Consider the following 19,508-nt stretch of genomic DNA (forward strand, 5'->3'; position numbering starts at 1 on the left):
GGTAGAATGGTAGTGTAATGGTAGAGTGGTGGTAGAATGGTAGTGTAATGGTAGAGGGGTGGTAGAATGTTAGTGTAATGTTAGAGTGGTGGTAGAGTGATGGTAGAATGGTAGAGAAATGGCAGAGCGGTGGTAGAATGGTAAAGTAATAGGAAATTGGTGGTATAATGGTAGAGTAATGGTTGAGTGATGGTAGAGTGGTTGTAGAATGGTAGTGTAATGGTAGAGTGGTGGTAGAATGGTAGTGTAATGGTAAAGTGGTGGTAGAGTAATGGTTGAGTATAGCAGTAGATAGGGACTTAAAACATGGAGCTCTAGGGAGGCACATAACACTATGCGCTCCATCAGAAGCAATGGCCTCAAGCAGAGTCCTAGACCAATTAAAGTCCAATGACACAGCATGAATAATTCACTTGCTCATGGTTAGCCAACCTCAGTCAATTTACACATTTAATTACTAGAGCCCCTGATCTACTCATACATGCTCACAGTCACTTCTCTTCCTAATGGTAATAAGCTGTACATCACTATTCCACAGGGCTGCCTGCCTTTAAACAGACAACACATGAATACCGACAATGATCAACTGCGATCAGCACAGGGCAAGCAGAACATTCTGTAGGCTTTGAACTTTTGACATTTTATCTCAATATCTCTAATATAGCAGCAGTCTATACTGTCACAAGAGTAAAAGACAAGCCTACAGCTCTGGGTTATTTAGAGCATTTCAGACTTCATGACAGGTGACCCAGTATTGAGGAATATTAATATTTGTTCTTTAACTTTGAACCAAGCAAGAGGATACACTCAGTGGATAAGAGAGATTCCATTCTTTTTTAATCACTTGTCACTGGAGTGTTTGCTAATCTGGAATCTCCAGAGGGTGAAAAGAAGCAGATATTCCTTGGATTTTACACCAGACCAGGGAGCTCCTTCTGTTCCCACTAAGCCCAGGGGAGGCTCCCCTAGTCTTTTTGGAGTTCCAAACCAGAACAACATACGCAAAACAACACAGCAAACCAACAATAGGGCGACAGCTGGGTTGCAAGTGCAAACATTGCTTCCAGCAAGTGTGTCTGCACTGGATACCAAATGCTGTTCCATGATTTCAACAATGCTGAGGTAATAATGACTGTGCCTGCTCATAATATCATGTTTCTGTTTTGATGACATGCATTCCAACATTTAATCTAAATTAAGATCACACTGGTTTCTTAAACCCTTCAAACAGAACTGTGTCTCTTGAGTGATAATGCAGAGATAATATCTGCAGCTTGCAATGCAAACTCTGTTCGCTCGGCATCATTCAGATCTAGAATCAGTTTGTCAAAGATCTGCTGGTCTTAAAAGACAAAGTGTTCAACTGTCTGTATTTCGTTTTTTTTTTCTGGGACATAAAGTGTAGTTAAGGTGTCTCTTGTGATCCTTAGGCATTTTGTTGAGAGGACTGTAAGTACCCTATGTGGAGTGCATGCGAAAGATGGTACCATGACCATCTACGTAAATTACATATTTACAACAGCTATATGAGTGTATTCTTTAGTCTTTCACTTAAGAAACATTTTGAGTACTATAATTATTCACTAACAATACTTCGACCGCCATTTCTGCAAAAAGCTATTTCATAATTTCAGGATAACTAAGAAATGCACATTTGCAAGACAATCACTGTTTCTTTAGCTTTTGCTGATAATGATCTTAAATGATCTTATTTTCTAGTTGTGGTATTTGAAATTGCAGCATGAGGGCAACACAAATATATCTATGACATTACCAATTTATAAGGGATGTATAAGCAACTTAGCAACAGTGACATTTAATAAATAAATTGGATATAAATCCAATGTAAATATTGGAATTTACATTATTTACCTAACAACTTATTGTATACAGATTGTATACAGATTTTGCTGAAATTATCCTAAACACAGAAATGGTCATCTTAGCCAACCAGCTAGTCCAGCTAGTCCAACTTCACTGACTGAAACCCAGTTTACTATTCATCTAACTGCATGCATGCAGCCGTTTGCCTCGTATGCTTTTTAGAAGTGTGCGTTCCAGCCTAAAAGCATTTCTGAAGTCACTGTCAAACATCTCTGGTAATTTTGTCAGATTACAATACGCAATGTTGTAACGACTGATAACGATGTAGAAAGAAGTCCGTTATCAAAAGGTTGTAAAAGAGTGGCCTACGCCAGGGCGATGCACCAGCATGCGTGTAAAACAGGGCGCAATAATTCTTAGAAGAGAAAGACGATGGATATGAAGAGATGCATGCTTGAACAATGTAGATATAATATTTAGGTTTCAGCTGTAGTCTTCGGAGACGAAGGGATATTTACGTAGTTAAACATACCTTTATAAAACTGTTATAGGACATTCTATGACGTGTTAGACCAGAGGCAAACAAACAGAGGATTCTCACGAAAACAAAAAATACTCATTTGTTTAGAGTCTTAAAGCTGTAGCTGTAAAATAGACACCCAACGGCGGGGATAATGTCTGGATATATCTGCTGCGATAACAGATTTGTTCGTGGCTGCGTAGCTTACTGATTTTAGTTCGCACAACCCACAAACAAGGCTGAGGCTGATTTCGGCTTTGCAGGACTTAGTTGGTTATAAAAAGAAAGCCCAGTCAATATATATATATATATATACAGGTCAGCGTTTTAAACACTCGGTCACGCTCACAGACAATAGACGGGAGGTCCAGTTACCTCGGAACGCAGCTTGGAGAGGAGCGGTCAATCTCCCACGTTGCAAAAAGGTTCATCGGGACCGGCACGGCTCCCGAACCCGCAGGTCCGGCAGGTCCGGCCATGGCTCCGGGTCCGGCGGGTGCGAGGGGAGAGGGTGCGAGTCCGCTTACACTCCCTCCGCCGGCGGCCCGAACCCCTCCTCTCTCTACAGCCGCCATCAGCGCCTCTCCCCGGTTGCAGCTCAAGCCGTCTGGTCGTTTCTAGCTCGATAAGCCACCCCAAAACGCGCTTTCCAACCCCGGGTTGAAGCGCATATCGGGGGGGTAGGTAGTGATAGCCAAAGGCGGAGCTTCATTCAAGAGAAAATATGAAGCGTTGTCTGCCCGTGAACGCTAGGGGGCGCAGCTTGCGCTTGTATTCATTTCAGCAGAGCAGCGTCACCGCCCTGGGATTAGAATTGACCTGTCGGCTTAACCTTTGAATATTACACAACATCTTATTTTCTAGACATATAACGGTTTAAACATTGGAAGATATAGCCAGTTTAAAGGCAAAACTACACATATATTATCTTAGCGGTGCGATTTTACATTTCTGCCGTATATATTTTTGAATAACGCCTTTATTTGTACAAAAACAGATTTTTTGCTATGGATCGGTCCTTTCACTAACTCAGAAACAACACAATGCTTCAATGCTGTTCCTTGTGGGCACTTCAAGGCACCACACTCACTGTCAACCAGGAATTTAAAAATCTTTTCCGCCATCAGTATTGTAAACACGCACGAGGGAGCATAAAAGCCCTCATAGTTCTTTCTACCTGAGCCCTGGATACGTATTATTCAAAGCTGCTGTCATCAGCATGCTCAGGCCTGTGCATTGCAACTGGCTGCTGCTGGAAAAACAACTCAGTGTCTTTCGATGACTTGTTTATTGGGAGCACATATTTTCACAACCTTTTACACTGAGTCCTTCCATGATATCAAACTGCAACAGGACATTTGATTGTTAAAAAACGGTGCAGACAGAGAGAGAAATAAAAACCAGGATAAATTATTAGTCACAGCATGTTTTTATGGTGGTGTTCACGTGCACTTGAAAATGTCCTTGTAAATGTCATTATAGTGCTAAAACTTTCTTCACCTCTACTTATTAGTCAGAATATGAAATATTTTAACTGAAAGTTTTTTTTTTTAAAATAGGTATGTGAAAAACAAAGTGTTTAAATTTAGAATAATTTCATGAAATTAGATTACTATTAGACCAAGATGAAGGATCCAATGCCCTTTGAATCAATTTTATTAAATTAATAGAACTAATAAAATTGTTACCATTTTAAACTGTACTAATCTGATCAACCATGGCAAAACCAAAGTAGTTAGCCTATGTATTCCATAATAAATCATGTGTTGGTATTAGCCATCTTTACACTCCACTACATATGCAGTCATGTTGTTACCCAGCAGGGGTCTAACCTTTTCTATTTTACATGTTCTGTAGAAGCATTAGGACCACAGTCATAACAGTTTGAGATGCAATTTAGTCTTCTAAAGCAGATGCATAAGATTGCCTTGATCACTTGTTCTTCTATAATGACAACATGTAGCTGTGGCTGTCTTGACCTTCTCCATTAAAGTTGAAATAATCCATTCGGTTGATGAAGATATAGACTTTCTTCTGGTTGTATTAGTGTTGCAGGAAATGTAAAAATACTGATATAGACAGAGTCTACATTTACTGGCTCAGTGTGTTTCAGAATGTTACCTTATAACTTATGTTTGTTTGTTTGTATACTTCATAGCTGTTATGGGCATTTGGTCCTTTAACTTAAACTCTTTCCATTCCTATATTGCTCAGTTAACCCACTTGTAACCCGTGATAGCCCGAGTGCCGAAGGGCGAGGGGCAGGACGTACAGACTCCAGCGATGTGGACGAAGATTTATTTAGGTAAACACAAAGGACGAAAGTCGCACTCACATGTAAACACAAACAATGAACAAAAGTGCATTAAACATTAACATCTCCTAACATTCAACATGATCTTAAACAAACATAGTTACAAACAACAAGCTATATCAACAATGACCAACAACACTGCACACACTGACACGGGTTTAAATATACAGACAGGACGAGGTGCAGGTGTGTGCAGGCATGGCCACAAACGAGGATCCTCCCACTGCACGTGGTGGGCCAAACCACATGACTCGCGGGAGGTGAGCGTTCCATGACATCACTCAGGAAGTTTGTTTGTGTTGAAGTTTATTGTAAAAAAAGAAGAAACCGCCAATAAATAAATAGAAACCATTTGCAGTACAGGCAGAGTAGTCTTCCATCTGAAAAACATGTGCTCTAACCACGAATCTAACAGGCCAGCTCCTTGATATGGCACAGTTCCCTCTGTGGTGCCTTGATTCGGTGAAGCTTTCTGACTGTACCCTTCCATTTTTGTACACTCTTCCGGTTGAGTGAACGCTGGCACGTTTGGCTGCTATTGCTCATCTGGATTTTTCTTCCTTTGTTTTATCATTGCTGTTTTATGAAATTGTGGTGAATTTTAAAATGCAGATATGGATTACACTCTCTTGCCACTATGAGTCAACTGAAATATTCTGTAGATGACCTGCACCAATTTTGGCCAAACTACAGACCTCCAAGGGAACTTAGGTTCTACATCTTTTTCTGGTGTCCAAGGTACATCCACCATGGATCCCACTGCAACTTCAGGTTTAGTGGTGGCAATGCTGGAACTATCTGTACCTTCTGGTCTGCAGGGCCACTGTATCTGAAAAACTCAGTATGTAGATCTTAGTGTGCTAACTCCACTAACTAAATCAGATATGGGTATGCAAATGATTTTTCATGAGTTTGCCCTTTACAGCAACCAATCTATTACCAACAAAGCATCTCTGATTAATGACTTCATTATGGACCATAAACAGGACTATTTGTGTCTTGTGGAAACATGGCAGCATGTTAATCCTGAGGATTTCAACAGTTTATTTATTTCAAGCTCAGTTCCTATTCATATTCCTTTACCTTTGGGTTTAGTTCACAATTGCAATAATAATTTTTCATCTGCACTTGATATACTAGCCCCTCCAAAAGCACAGGTTGTTTCATTTGTCCATACTGCTCCTTGGTGTATGCCTGAATAATATTAACGTTTTAGGTCAATGTCTGGAGAGGCTATACACTAAGACTAGAGTTGCTGTTCATAAAAAAAGTATGTTGATCATAAACTCTACTACACAAATGTGTTTGCAACAGCAAAAAACATCTTATTATGCAAACATTATTAGTACAGTTGAAGGGAATACTACGACTATTTTCTCTACAGTGAAAAGTTTACTCAAATCATCTGAAACATATATCAATAGCAACCTCGCTAATGAACAATGTTCTGCTTTTTTGAAGTTTTCATGAGCAGATGGCTCTTGATCCTGTTAGGAATGGCCACCCTCCTGGCATCCCTGTTTCCATGGTTTCCCTGTTGTGTCTGTTTTCCTTTACTTCCTTGTTCCATTCCTTGGTTTCGTTTCCTGCGCCCCTCGTCTGTTCCTCAATTTTAGTCCACATTTTGGTTTTACCTGATCGTATGTTCACCTGTGTCTGGTTAGTACTTAATTGTTTTGGTTATTTAAGCCCTGTGTTTGGTTTTCCAAGTTGTCAGTTATTTTGCTAAGTTTGGTCATGTGGGGAGTTGTGGTTTTCATCGTCCTTGTTTTATTTGTTTGCTTAGTTCGTGTCTGTTATTTGCCTCCTGTGTGGTTTCCCTCGCTCATTAAATAGCCTCTTGCATTTGCATTCTGCCTCTCACCTTGTCCCTGCTAAAATGTTACAGATACAGACTGATTTTTCACCAGGTTTGGAATCTAATGACCTATATAATTACCAGCATATTTCTATTTCACCATTTATATCCAAAATACTTGAGAAGATAGTTGCAGCTCATCTATAGACTTACCTTGATAACAATGTTTTTGAGCAATTTCAATCTGGTTTTTGTACCAAACAGTACAGAAATGGCTCTGGTTAAGATCACCAATAACATTCTCTGTGCAGCTTGCTCATGTTTTTTCTATTCTAATTTTTTGCAGCCTTTGGTACACTACCACATCAGCGTCTTATGGATTGGCTAGCTATGTGGCAGTGTATATCAGTGGTTTGCTTCCTATCTTGCAGACAGGACACAGTTTGTACAGATTCAGAATTATGGGTCAGAAAGCTCATGCTGTGAGTAATCCCTTTGGTTCTAAAACCCACACTGTGAGGAAGTGAGTCCAAGTATAGCTCTGTCTCACGCATGAGCCCAAGATCTTTCTTCCTTGGTGATATGTTCAATGTTTCTACTATCAAGCACTGGAACACCAAGGACTCCTCTGCCCTGGCCTGTACTCTGGACTGGGTGGTGGGACTCCATGGTTCTTCCACATTGCCTCCCTGGAAGGAGGCTGAACAGGCATGACTTTTATTAGATGTCTTTCCATGCTTACATAGCCTATAAAAACAGCCTATTTGTGGAATTTTTATCACACAGTGCTCATGTTTAAAAGGACAGTGAAGTGTCACGTAAGATCCATCCCAGTGTGTAGAATTAGTATAGGATGAGATGGGGTTAGATGTCTTTACCTCCTAAAGCCAAAGTGATCATATACATGTCAATATGACGATAACAAGGAATATCCAAAATACTCATCTGATCAAAAACCTCACATTCTGGCAAACCCTTCTCAAGATTTGAAAAAGAGGATGTGTAATGCTTTGCATGTATTGCATGCTATATGTGGGTGTAAATTAGAAATGGTAATCTTGGTAAGGGTAATCTGCCCTGTGCCCAGAGATGCTGTATACTTATTTAAACTATATTTGGAGGAGTGTTTCAGAGTTGAAACAGACACTGAATAATCAGAAATTCTGTGCATTGGGAAGAGGCAACATTGGTATTTATCAATGCATTTCCAATGTAATCTTGTACACAACAGAGAAAGAGGTAACAAACCTCTGCTCTGCTCTCCTATATTGTAATTTTTTCATTTCTATGGGAGAGAGATGATATGGAATGTCTATTAATCAGTTACTGAATTCAATCTAATCTAATTCAGTTTAGTTCCAAATTTTTCTATTATGCTTTGACAACAGGTGTTGTCACAACACCGCTTAATGGATGTCTGAGTCCAAAACAAAGATGCAAATGTCCTTATGATTGTATGAAAGAAAAAAAAAAGACATAAAGGAAGAACTGATCCTCCTCTGGTCAACACTGGACAGCACTACAAGAACAAAATAAGACAAAAAAAGAGGAATATCAAACAAAGTGATTTAGAAAAACTAGTGATTCGGAATGTGGGACATTGTTATGCTAATGATTAAACAAATGAAGCAGTCGAGTACAAAGGACTGATGATTGTGGGAGGGGGATAACCAGAGTGAGTAGGTTACCTGGATCGAGTAGGAATATGGATTAGTCCATGCTGGCTATGAGAGGTGATGACTAGGCCTGGTAGGGTGGAGTGGAACTCAGTATGGAGCATATAAAATTCCTCCATAGGAAGACTGGAAGACAAGATAACTGAAGAACATGGTGTCCTCCAGATGGTGAGAGAGTCAAAGGTTAGGGTTAAGGTTAGGGTAAACCCTAACTCTAACCTGGAGGGCGGGTACATGAGGAGGAAGTCAAAGGTATATAATCTGAAGATCAACACATGCAGGCAAGAAGACCATAGAGTAGCAAAGGCTCCAGGGGAGGGCAAACCCCCACAAAGGGGAATCAGACACACAGCAGGGGCAGAAGCAATTCTGAAAGTGGGAGAAATCCAAGAAACACAAAAGAAGGGCGCAACAAAACCCAGGAGGAAAAAAACAGAAAAAGCAGGAGGAAGAGGGTAAACATTAGCCTTTGTATGTCAGTAAAATTATGCCATTACATTAAAAGCACATATCATAAAAATGACACTGTTAATGTGATGTTAAAATGCTAAACATAGTGCATGTCATAAGAAATAATCCAGATGCTTGTGCAGATAAGTAAATTTTCCAGTCTAGATTCAATGATTATGGGTGTGTCTGAATCCTATCTGGTCCAGAAGCAACTCAAGAATAGCTCAGGGTGTTGAAGAGAAACAGAAAAAGCACAAAGAGGTGTGTAGACAACCAAGAGTGCTTATTCATTAGTGGTAGTGCAATGGTTAAGGTACTTGACTAGTAGTTAGAAGGCTTCCAGTATAAGCCCCACCACTGCCCAGTTGCTGCTGTTGATCAAGGCCCTCAATTGCTCAATCATAATTGTATGTCACTTTGGATAAAACTGGTTCCTAAGTGTGTCTGGCTGCTGTTGCATACAGTGACTTAATGTTTCTTGATCTTGGATATTTAGAAAATGTAACAAGTCAAATTTAAAGCTGGTTTATTTGCTACTAAGTAATGGAATTTACTTTTCCAGGGTATCAATTGACATTTACCACATCACAATATGTAGAAATGCCTAGATATCCCTCTGCAGTCTATGCAAACATATGTCACTGATATTAAAGAACAGTTTGAAGAAAGTATAACAGTGTCTCTGAGGTTGATGTTGATACTGTAAGGGTTGGCACCAGGCCGAATCCCCCTCCAGCCACCAGAGGGAGGCCTCGAGTCAGGCACACTACTAATCAGGCTTGATGCCCAATAGCTGGGGTAGATCTATATAAGCTCAGTGACCTAGTCACTCAGTGCTGGGTCTTTGCTAAAGATTTGAGACAAGCTACTAACTAGTAGCTCTGGGTATGGAGGTCTGTGAGTCCTTGTGTTATGCCTCTTTTCTGCTCTGCGAGGGTCTGTGTTTTTACACGTCCCCTCCTTTCTCCAGTTTTCCCCTCTCAAGTCTGTCTCTCTCAAGGCTCCCCTTAACCATTTAAGTTCCTCCCTGTTTTCTGGTTTTGTTTGGGAAGTTTTAGTTTGGTTTTCCCCAGTGCATTGGGGTTGCCATTCTTCCCGTGGTGTCCTTTGTTCTCCCTGTTCACCACGCTCGGCGTGGTGTTGAACTTCCTCTTGTTTTGTTGTCCTCCATTCCTTTTGAGTATGATATACGCACAGGTTATTTTAATGGCAGCTGCAGTCTAGAGAGCGTTCGTTTCCCTTGCAGTAACGTGGCGGCGGTTCAACTCCCTGCCTTTGTTTTTTTTTACTCCTCTCATTTTACCTGTTCTAACTGTTTTGCACACAGACTCCCCATCATTAAAGTGTGGTGGCTTACCCAATAGACTGTTGGTATTGTCACCTATCAGATCTGGGTTGGAGCCCCATTACAGAAAGACCCAGCACAGCAGTTAGTCTTAGAACAGGTAAAGGTGGCTCTGGCTAATCCGAGTGTGACCACTGGTCAACATGAGCAGGCCCCGTAACAGATTATATCTCAGTTACTGGGCCTGACAGACCTCTTGGCACAGGGTAGCCCTGATGCTATACAAACGCTTGTGGCTTTGGCTGCCCGGAGTGAGGAGGCAACCGGTGCTGTTGGAGCGTTGCTGACCTGTTGCTCCCTGCTCCCAAACGCTATGCCAGTGAGGCAGGAGATTGTAGGGGGTTCCTCCTCCGATGTTCACTGGCTTTTGAGCAGCAGCCCTCTCACTTCCCCACAGAGCGAGTGAAGGTGGCGTACCTTATCTCCCTTCTGACTGGGCAGGCCTTGGCATGGGCCACCCTGGTCTGGGAGTACTCAAGTGGACTTTTGACCATCCAGTCACTGGAGGGGAGACGGTCTCCCGTCTCCTTAATATACATCATGAAAAAAGAGCGGTGGCTGATTATACCATCGAATTCCGCACTATGGCAGCTGAGAGCGGGTGGAATCCCACACCGCTGATGGCCACTTTCCATCAGGGCCTCAGCGAGGAGCTTAAAGATGAACTGGCCCACCGAGATACTCCCGCCTCTCTCGACAACCTGATCGATCTGGTGTTGCGACTTGATGATCACGTATGGGAGAGGCGCAGAGCACAGGGACCAGATGTCAGTTGAGGCTCTCACGGAGCTCAGCAGACCTTTAGCCCTGTTTATGTGCCTGCAAGCAGGAGGAGTCCGGAACCCAGCCAATGCAGCTCGGACACACCCACCTTTCTCGAAGTGAGCGCAACGCTCGGATGTGGGAAGGGAGGTGTCTGTACTGCAGAAGCACAGGTCATCTTTGCCCCGCTTCTCCTTAGCTCCAGGGAAAAAGACAATGTCCATCAGGGGAGGGAGGACCGCTGACAGACTCAACCAGTCTTCCCCGAGCTCAAGGGTTGTTCCTCAGTACCACAATTGCTTGGGGAATGTCTGAAATGCATCACCAGTCATTTGTGGACTCCGGAGCAGTGGGGAACTTTCTTGATGCTGGGATAGCCAACAAGTTAGCACTGCCTCTGGTCCCACTGGACGAACCCCTACGCATTACTGCCATCGATGGTCAGTCCCTTGAGCCTGGGTTTGTTAGCTATCAGACTCGTCCAGTCGTGTTGCGAGTCGGCCCACACACTGAACAGATTGTGCTGTTTATTATCCATACTCCTGACTTGCAACTGATTTTGGGGTACCCCTGGCTTCAGTGACATAATCCCCATGAGCCAGTCAGTGCTGTCTTGGGGTTTGACATGTTGGACCTACTGTTTGCAGCTACCCAAGCCTCGGTCTGGGTCCGGTCATTATCCCAGCGCTCCGGACCTATCCCGAGTCCCCCAGGAGTACTGGAACCTTGGGGAAGCATTTAGCACACAGAAGGCCCAACTATTGCCTCCCCACTGGCCATATGACATGGTCATAAACCTCCTACTGGGCGCCAGTCCCCCTAGAGACCGCTTATTCTCAATTTCGGGGCCTGAATGTCAGGCAATGGATGAATGCATACAGGAAGTCTTAGCCCTAGGATTCATCTGGCCATCTACTTCCCTTGCTGGCACGGTGTTTTTCTTTGTTGGGAAGAAAGACGGTGTGCTACACCGCTGTATAGACTACCGGAGCCTTAACAAAATAACCATCAAGGACCACTATCCATTGCCCCTTGTGACGTCAACATTCGAGACACTGCAGCAGGCCTCTGTTTTTACTAATCTGGACCGGTGCAGTGCCTATAACTTGGTGAGAATCCGAGAGGGAGACAAGTGGAATACAGCATTCATCACCCGCTTTGAGCACTATGAATACCTCGTCATGCCATTTGGATTGATGAACACACCCTCCGTCTTCCAACGGTACAACAATGAGGTCTTAAGACCTTCCCTTAAGGGAAGCCCTGGACAGTTACGTGATCATCTACTTAGACGACATTTTGATCTACAACAGCAGACGAACTTGTTGTCTATGTTAGGTGGGTCCTCCAGCTCCTGCTCCAGAACCACCTCTTGGTCAAGCTGGAGAAGTCCACATTCCCTGCGCAAACCATCTCCTTTTTGGGATTTGTCATGTCCCGCAATGCGTTATGCATGGACACTGCAAAGTTATGCGCACCTCGGTGCGTATGGTCCAATGCTTCCTTTTACCGCAGGTTCATGAAGAACTTTAGCATGGTTGCAGCCCCACTGAACGCGTTGACCAGGAAGGCGTCTGGTCAGGTCTGCTGGTCCACCAAAGCCCAGCAGGCGTTCGCTAAACTAAACTAAAGCTAGAACTAAAGCACCATCTAATCACGGCTCCTCTTCTTCGGCTCCCTGATGCAGAGCTTCCATTTACTGTCCCAGCGATAAGGAGAGGGCACAAAACTGCATCCCTGCTCCTACTTCTCTTGCCATCTGTCCCTGGCAGTAAGCAACTATGATGTGGACGACCGTGAATTACTGGCAGTCAAACTTGCACTCGAGGAGTGGAGGCACTGGATGGAGGGGGCAAAACACCCCTTCCTGGTCTGGATGGACCACAAGAACTTGGCTTACATACAGCAGGCCAAGCGACATAATTTGCACCAAGCCAGATGAGGACTGTTCTTCACCCGGTTTGATTTCACTTTATCATACTGTGGGGGCACTAAGAACGCTAAGCCAGATGCCCTCTCCTGCCAGTCTGGGAGTGTTTTGGGTTTAAGAATTTCAATATAAAATCAAAAACATTGAAATATAATATTTGAAGGAATATTGAGATCAAAACTGTATCATCCATAACGCCCCCACCCCTTCCCACCCCCGGTCTCCTCCGAGGACCGTTCGTATGCTTTATAGGGTTTACATGAGACACTTTGGACACATGGTTCTCTGGGAGCTTTTGTAAAATAGAATATTTAAAAATGGGGAAATGTAAATTGAAATTATGACTTTCAAAAAAGAAAAAAAAACTTAAAATGTTTCTTTTGTGGGGGGAAAATGGAATTTTTTTAAATTGTAAAATTTTTCAAGGGCCTGCAAAGAAGGACCCATGTAAAGTAATGGAATGAACAGAACCAGCCAGCACAGGAAAAAAGTCACTGCATAGACACCTCAGGCCATGTCTGGGCTAATTGTATACAGGTGTATGCAATTTTAGTACGTCATGACTTTTAAATATTTGTATCAAAAAAGATTCTCTAACATAAAACAGAAAAAGAGATATACATTACCGATACATTAGGAGATTCTAGGTTCATACTATCTTATGCAGATTCCTTAATCTTCCGAGAAACTGCCTCGATTGTTTATTATCTTGTTAATAAGGGCCCTCTTTGAAGAGCGAAAGAAGCTGTTACTGAGGCTAGAAAAGATGAGTTACAGGGATAGCTGAGAAGCTTTTGCCTTCAAGCTACATGGATTGTTTTGTTTTTTCTGCAAACATGCATGTTTCATCCAATGCATTTGTTGACTGATAGCCCCTTAAGTGCACAATTGGTTTCTAAAGCATAAAAACTCAAATATCATGGAAAACTAGTTGAAATGAACCTGATGATGTTCACCATAATGTGTTTGACACAAATATTTTTTCTAATCCTTTTAAGCCTTTTTGAGTAGTAACTTTGAAAAGATATACGAGAGACATTGGTAGCATGCTTGGAATTGACAGCCATCTTGGATTTCAAGCCTCAGCACCTTAGAATACAATAGTTTCTTGGATTTTGATGCAAGCATACTATCTTATGCAGATTAAGGGCACTGGGTGATTTAGAGTAGATACAAAAAGGTGGCCATCAAAAGTTGTGGTTGCAAATTGCTGAGAAAGGCATGCTTGTGTTTCCAACATTACAAATGTAACATTTTAGTGGCGACAACGCAAGAGCACGAGGCAATCTGCAAAGAGAGCATCGCCGTGATCGTATAGAGGTTAGTACTCTGCGTTGTGGCCGCAGCGACTCCGGGTCACGGCAGCATTTTGAGCCAGCCACTTCCGGGTGGACAGCCTTCTCTGCCACTCTCAGTTCTTATTGACAGAACAACGAAAAGTAATTTTATACAGACATCATACAGACAGCTTGATTGGCAGGGCCAGTGGCGCAATGGATAACGCGTCTGACTACGGATCAGGAGATTCTAGGCTCGACTCCGTGCGGGCTTGTTTATCTTTTAATGATTCTACCATGTTGAAGACTTAGTGTCTTTATCACAGGATTTCTAAAACGTCAACTTGAGTGAAAGCACAATTCAGGCCGCCCAATCGCTTTCAAATTTGAAGCAACTTGCAGCCTCTGAATTGAGCATCATGCCATTGGTCAGAATCTTGTATAGGTGGTCATGTCTTGGCATTGGGCCTCTCATATACATCACCTTTCCTATATGGTCTAGCGGTCAGGATTCCTAGTTTTCACCCTGGCGGCATGCGTTCCACTCCTGGTATGGTAATGATAGTTTATGGTTTCATGAGGGAAAATAGGGGGCAAAAAGCATTTGGTTGCAACATATAAAGCTTAAGTGAAATGCTACACCCTGCTGAAAGAGACTTTGGCATTCCCCTATCAGAAATGATGAAAGATGGATTGATTGTCAACCCATAATCTCTTAATCCAAGCAATTTAGCAGCAGCAAACATGTCCTGTCCTTAAATTACTTTCTCATCCTTTATCCCCGTCTTTAGTCCCTAGCAGTTGAGAAACTGCCTCGATTGTTTACTATCTTGTTAATAAGGGCCCTCTTTGAAGAGCGAAAGAAGCTGTTACTGAGGCTAGAAAAGATGAGTTACAGGGATAGCTGAGAAGCTTTTGCCTTCAAGTTACATGGATTGTTTTGTTTTTTCTGCAAACATGCATGTTTCATCCAATGCATTTGTTGACTGATAGCCCCTTAAGTGCACAATTGGTTTCTAAAGCATAAAAACTCAAATATCATGGAAAACTAGTTGAAATGAACCTGATGATGTTCACCATAATGTGTTTGACACAAATATTTTTTCTAATCCTTTTAAGCCTTTTTGAGTAGTAACTTTGAAAAGATATACGAGAGACATTGGTAGCATGCTTGGAATTGACAGCCATCTTGGATTTCAAGCCTCAGCACCTTAGAATACAATAGTTTCTTGGATTTTGATGCAAGCATACTATCTTATGCAGATTAAGGGCACTGGGTGATTTAGAGTAGATACAAAAAGGTGGCCATCAAAAGTTGTGGTTGCAAATTACTGAGAAAGGCATGCTTGTGTTTCCAACATTACAAATGTAACATTTTAGTGGCGACAACGCAAGAGCACGAGGCAATCTGCAAAGAGAGCATCGCCGTGATCGTATAGAGGTTAGTACTCTGCGTTGTGGCCGCAGCAACCCCGGTTCGACTCCGGGTCACGGCAGCATTTTGAGCCAGCCACTTCCGGGTGGACAGCCTTCTCTGCCACTCTCAGTTCTTATTGACAGAACAACGAAAAGTAATTGTATACAGACATCATACAGACAGCGTGCTCGGCAGGGCCAGTGGCGCAATGGATAACGCGTCTGACTACGGATCGGGAGATTCTAGGTTCGACTCCTGGCTGGCTCGTTTATCTTTTAATGATTCTACCATGTTGAAGACTTAGTGTCTTTATCACAGGATTTCTAAAACGTCAACTTGAGTGAAAGCACCATTCAGGCCGCCCAATCGCTTTCAAATTTGAAGCAACTTGCAGCCTCTGAATTGAGCATCATGCCATTGGTCAGAATCTTGTATAGGTGGTCATGTCTTGGCATTGGGCCTCTCATATACATCACCTTTCCTATATGGTCTAGCGGTCAGGATTCCTAGTTTTCACCCTGGCGGCATGCGTTCCACTCCTGGTATGGTAATGATAGTTTATGGTTTCATGAGGGAAAATAGGGGGCAAAAAGCATTTGGTTGCAACATATAAAGCTTAAGTGAAATGCTACACCCTGCTGAAAGAGACTTTGGCATTCCCCTATCAGAAATGATGAAAGATGGATTGATTGTCAACCCATAATCTCTTAATCCAAGCAATTTAGCAGCAGCAAACATGTCCTGTCCTTAAATTACTTTCTCATCCTTTATCCCCGTCTTTAGTCCCTAGCAGTTGAGAAACTGCCTCGATTGTTTACTATCTTGTTAATAAGGGCCCTCTTTGAAGAGCGAAAGAAGCTGTTACTGAGGCTAGAAAAGATGAGTTACAGGGATAGCTGAGAAGCTTTTGCCTTCAAGCTACATGGATTGTTTTGTTTTTTCTGCAAACATGCATGTTTCATCCAATGCATTTGTTGACTGATAGCCCCTTAAGTGCACAATTGGTTTCTAAAGCATAAAAACTCAAATATCATGGAAAACTAGTTGAAATGAACCTGATGATGTTCACCATAATGTGTTTGACACAAATATTTTTTCTAATCCTTTTAAGCCTTTTTGAGTAGTAACTTTGAAAAGATATACGAGAGACATTGGTAGCATGCTTGGAATTGACAGCCATCTTGGATTTCAAGCCTCAGCACCTTAGAATACAATAGTTTCTTGGATTTTGATGCAAGCATACTATCTTATGCAGATTAAGGGCACTGGGTGATTTAGAGTAGATACAAAAAGGTGGCCATCAAAAGTTGTGGTTGCAAATTACTGAGAAAGGCATGCTTGTGTTTCCAACATTACAAATGTAACATTTTAGTGGCAACAACGCAAGAGCACGAGGCAATCTGCAAAGAGAGCATAGCCGTGATCGTATAGAGGTTAGTACTCTGCGTTGTGGCCGCAGCAACCCCGGTTCGACTCCGGGTCACGGCAGCATTTTGAGCCAGCCACTTCCGGGTGGACAGCCTTCTCTGCCACTCTCAGTTCTTATTGACAGAACAACGAAAAGTAATTGTATACAGACATCATACAGACAGCGTTCTCGGCAGGGCCAGTGGCGCAATGGATAACGCGTCTGACTACGGATCAGGAGATTCTAGGTTCGACTCCTGGCTGGCTCGTTTATCTTTTAATGATTCTACCATGTTGAAGACTTAGTGTCTTTATCACAGGATTTCTAAAACGTCAACTTGAGTGAAAGCACCATTCAGGCCGCCCAATCGCTTTCAAATTTGAAGCAACTTGCAGCCTCTGAATTGAGCATCATGCCATTGGTCAGAATCTTGTATAGGTGGTCATGTCTTGGCATTGGGCCTCTCATATACATCACCTTTCCTATATGGTCTAGCGGTCAGGATTCCTAGTTTTCACCCTGGCGGCATGCGTTCCACTCCTGGTATGGTAATGATAGTTTATGGTTTCATGAGGGAAAATAGGGGGCAAAAAGCATTTGGTTGCAACATATAAAGCTTAAGCGAAATGCTACACCCTGCTGAAAGAGACTTTGGCATTCCCCTATCAGAAATGATGAAAGATGTATTGATTGTCAACCCATAATCTCTTAATCCAAGCAATTTAGCAGCAGCAAACATGTCCTGTCCTTAAATTACTTTCTCATCCTTTATCCCCGTCTTTAGTCCCTAGCAGTTGAGAAACTGCCTCGATTGTTTACTATCTTGTTAATAAGGGCCCTCTTTGAAGAGCGAAAGAAGCTGTTACTGAGGCTAGAAAAGATGAGTTACAGGGATAGCTGAGAAGCTTTTGCCTTCAAGCTACATGGATTGTTTTGTTTTTTCTGCAAACATGCATGTTTCATCCAATGCATTTGTTGACTGATAGCCCCTTAAGTGCACAATTGGTTTCTAAAGCATAAAAACTCAAATATCATGGAAAACTAGTTGAAATGAACCTGATGATGTTCACCATAATGTGTTTGACACAAATATTTTTTCTAATCCTTTTAAGCCTTTTTGAGTAGTAACTTTGAAAAGATATACGAGAGACATTGGTAGCATGCTTGGAATTGACAGCCATCTTGGATTTCAAGCCTCAGCACCTTAGAATACAATAGTTTCTTGGATTTTGATGCAAGCATACTATCTTATGCAGATTAAGGGCACTGGGTGATTTAGAGTAGATACAAAAAGGTGGCCATCAAAAGTTGTGGTTGCAAATTACTGAGAAAGGCATGCTTGTGTTTCCAACATTACAAATGTAACATTTTAGTGGCGACAACGCAAGAGCACGAGGCAATCTGCAAAGAGAGCATAGCCGTGATCGTATAGAGGTTAGTACTCTGCGTTGTGGCCGCAGCAACCCCGGTTCGACTCCGGGTCACGGCAGCATTTTGAGCCAGCCACTTCCGGGTGGACAGCCTTCTCTGCCACTCTCAGTTCTTATTGACAGAACAACGAAAAGTAATTGTATACAGACATCATACAGACAGTGTGCTGGGCAGGGCCAGTGGAGCAATGGATAAAGCGTCTGACTACGGATCAGGAGATTCTAGGTTCGCCTCCTGGCTGGCTCGTTTATCTTTTAATGATTCTACCATGTTGAAGACTTAGTGTCTTTATCACAGGATTTCTAAAACGTCAACTTGAGTGAAAGCACCATTCAGGCCGCCCAATCGCTTTCAAATTTGAAGCAACTTGCAGCCTCTGAATTGAGCATCATGCCATTGGTCAGAATCTTGTATAGGTGGTCATGTCTTGGCATTGGGCCTCTCATATACATCACCTTTCCTATATGGTCTAGCGGTCAGGATTCCTAGTTTTCACCCTGGCGGCATGCGTTCCACTCCTGGTATGGTAATGATAGTTTATGGTTTCATGAGGGAAAATAGGGGGCAAAAAGCATTTGGTTGCAACATATAAAGCTTAAGTGAAATGCTACACCCTGCTGAAAGAGACTTTGGCATTCCCCTATCAGAAATGATGAAAGATGGATTGATTGTCAACCCATAATCTCTTAATCCAAGCAATTTAGCAGCAGCAAACATGTCCTGTCCTTAAATTACTTTCTCATCCTTTATCCCCGTCTTTAGTCCCTAGCAGTTGAGAAACTGCCTCGATTGTTTACTATCTTGTTAATAAGGGCCCTCTTTGAAGAGCGAAAGAAGCTGTTACTGAGGCTAGAAAAGATGAGTTACAGGGATAGCTGAGAAGCTTTTGCCTTCAAGCTACATGGATTGTTTTGTTTTTTCTGCAAACATGCATGTTTCATCCAATGCATTTGTTGACTGATAGCCCCTTAAGTGCACAATTGGTTTCTAAAGCATAAAAACTCAAATATCATGGAAAACTAGTTGAAATGAACCTGATGATGTTCACCATAATGTGTTTGACACAAATATTTTTTCTAATCCTTTTAAGCCTTTTTGAGTAGTAACTTTGAAAAGATATACGAGAGACATTGGTAGCATGCTTGGAATTGACAGCCATCTTGGATTTCAAGCCTCAGCACCTTAGAATACAATAGTTTCTTGGATTTTGATGCAAGCATACTATCTTATGCAGATTAAGGGCACTGGGTGATTTAGAGTAGATACAAAAAGGTGGCCATCAAAAGTTGTGGTTGCAAATTACTGAGAAAGGCATGCTTGTGTTTCCAACATTACAAATGTAACATTTTAGTGGCG

The 19,508-nt window shown here is 42.3% G+C and overlaps 1 protein-coding gene and 2 non-coding genes across 6 annotated transcripts in view; 2 read left to right on the forward strand and 1 right to left on the reverse strand.

Annotated features, from left to right (window-relative positions):
• The window catches only part of si:ch211-126j24.1 (phosphofurin acidic cluster sorting protein 2), a 55,835-nt gene extending 52,810 nt beyond the window's left edge, over nt 1-3,025 (reverse strand). For 3 of the 4 annotated variants that reach the window (XM_035523309.2, XM_035523308.2, XM_081708228.1), the window contains exon 1: nt 2,720-3,025. In XM_035523309.2, coding sequence (XP_035379202.1) covers nt 2,720-2,919 — 200 coding nt within the window. In that variant the 5' untranslated portion in view covers nt 2,920-3,025. The remainder of the gene's footprint in view (nt 1-2,719) is intronic. The other variant, XM_081708227.1, reaches the window with a different exon arrangement.
• A 12,482-nt stretch (nt 3,026-15,507) lies between these two features.
• On the forward strand, nt 15,508-15,580 carry trnar-acg (transfer RNA arginine (anticodon ACG)). The gene has a single exon. It is a non-coding gene; the product is annotated as a tRNA-Arg (tRNA).
• Nucleotides 15,581-16,916: 1,336 nt separating this feature from the next.
• trnar-acg (transfer RNA arginine (anticodon ACG)) lies at nt 16,917-16,989 on the forward strand. The gene has a single exon. It is a non-coding gene; the product is annotated as a tRNA-Arg (tRNA).
• The last annotated feature ends 2,519 nt before the right edge of the window (nt 16,990-19,508 follow it).

Source organism: Electrophorus electricus, chromosome 26 (genome assembly GCF_041902795.1).
Source record: "Electrophorus electricus isolate QZ-2024a chromosome 26, ASM4190279v1, whole genome shotgun sequence".
In the NCBI taxonomy this organism is placed as follows: domain Eukaryota; kingdom Metazoa; phylum Chordata; class Actinopteri; order Gymnotiformes; family Gymnotidae; genus Electrophorus; species Electrophorus electricus.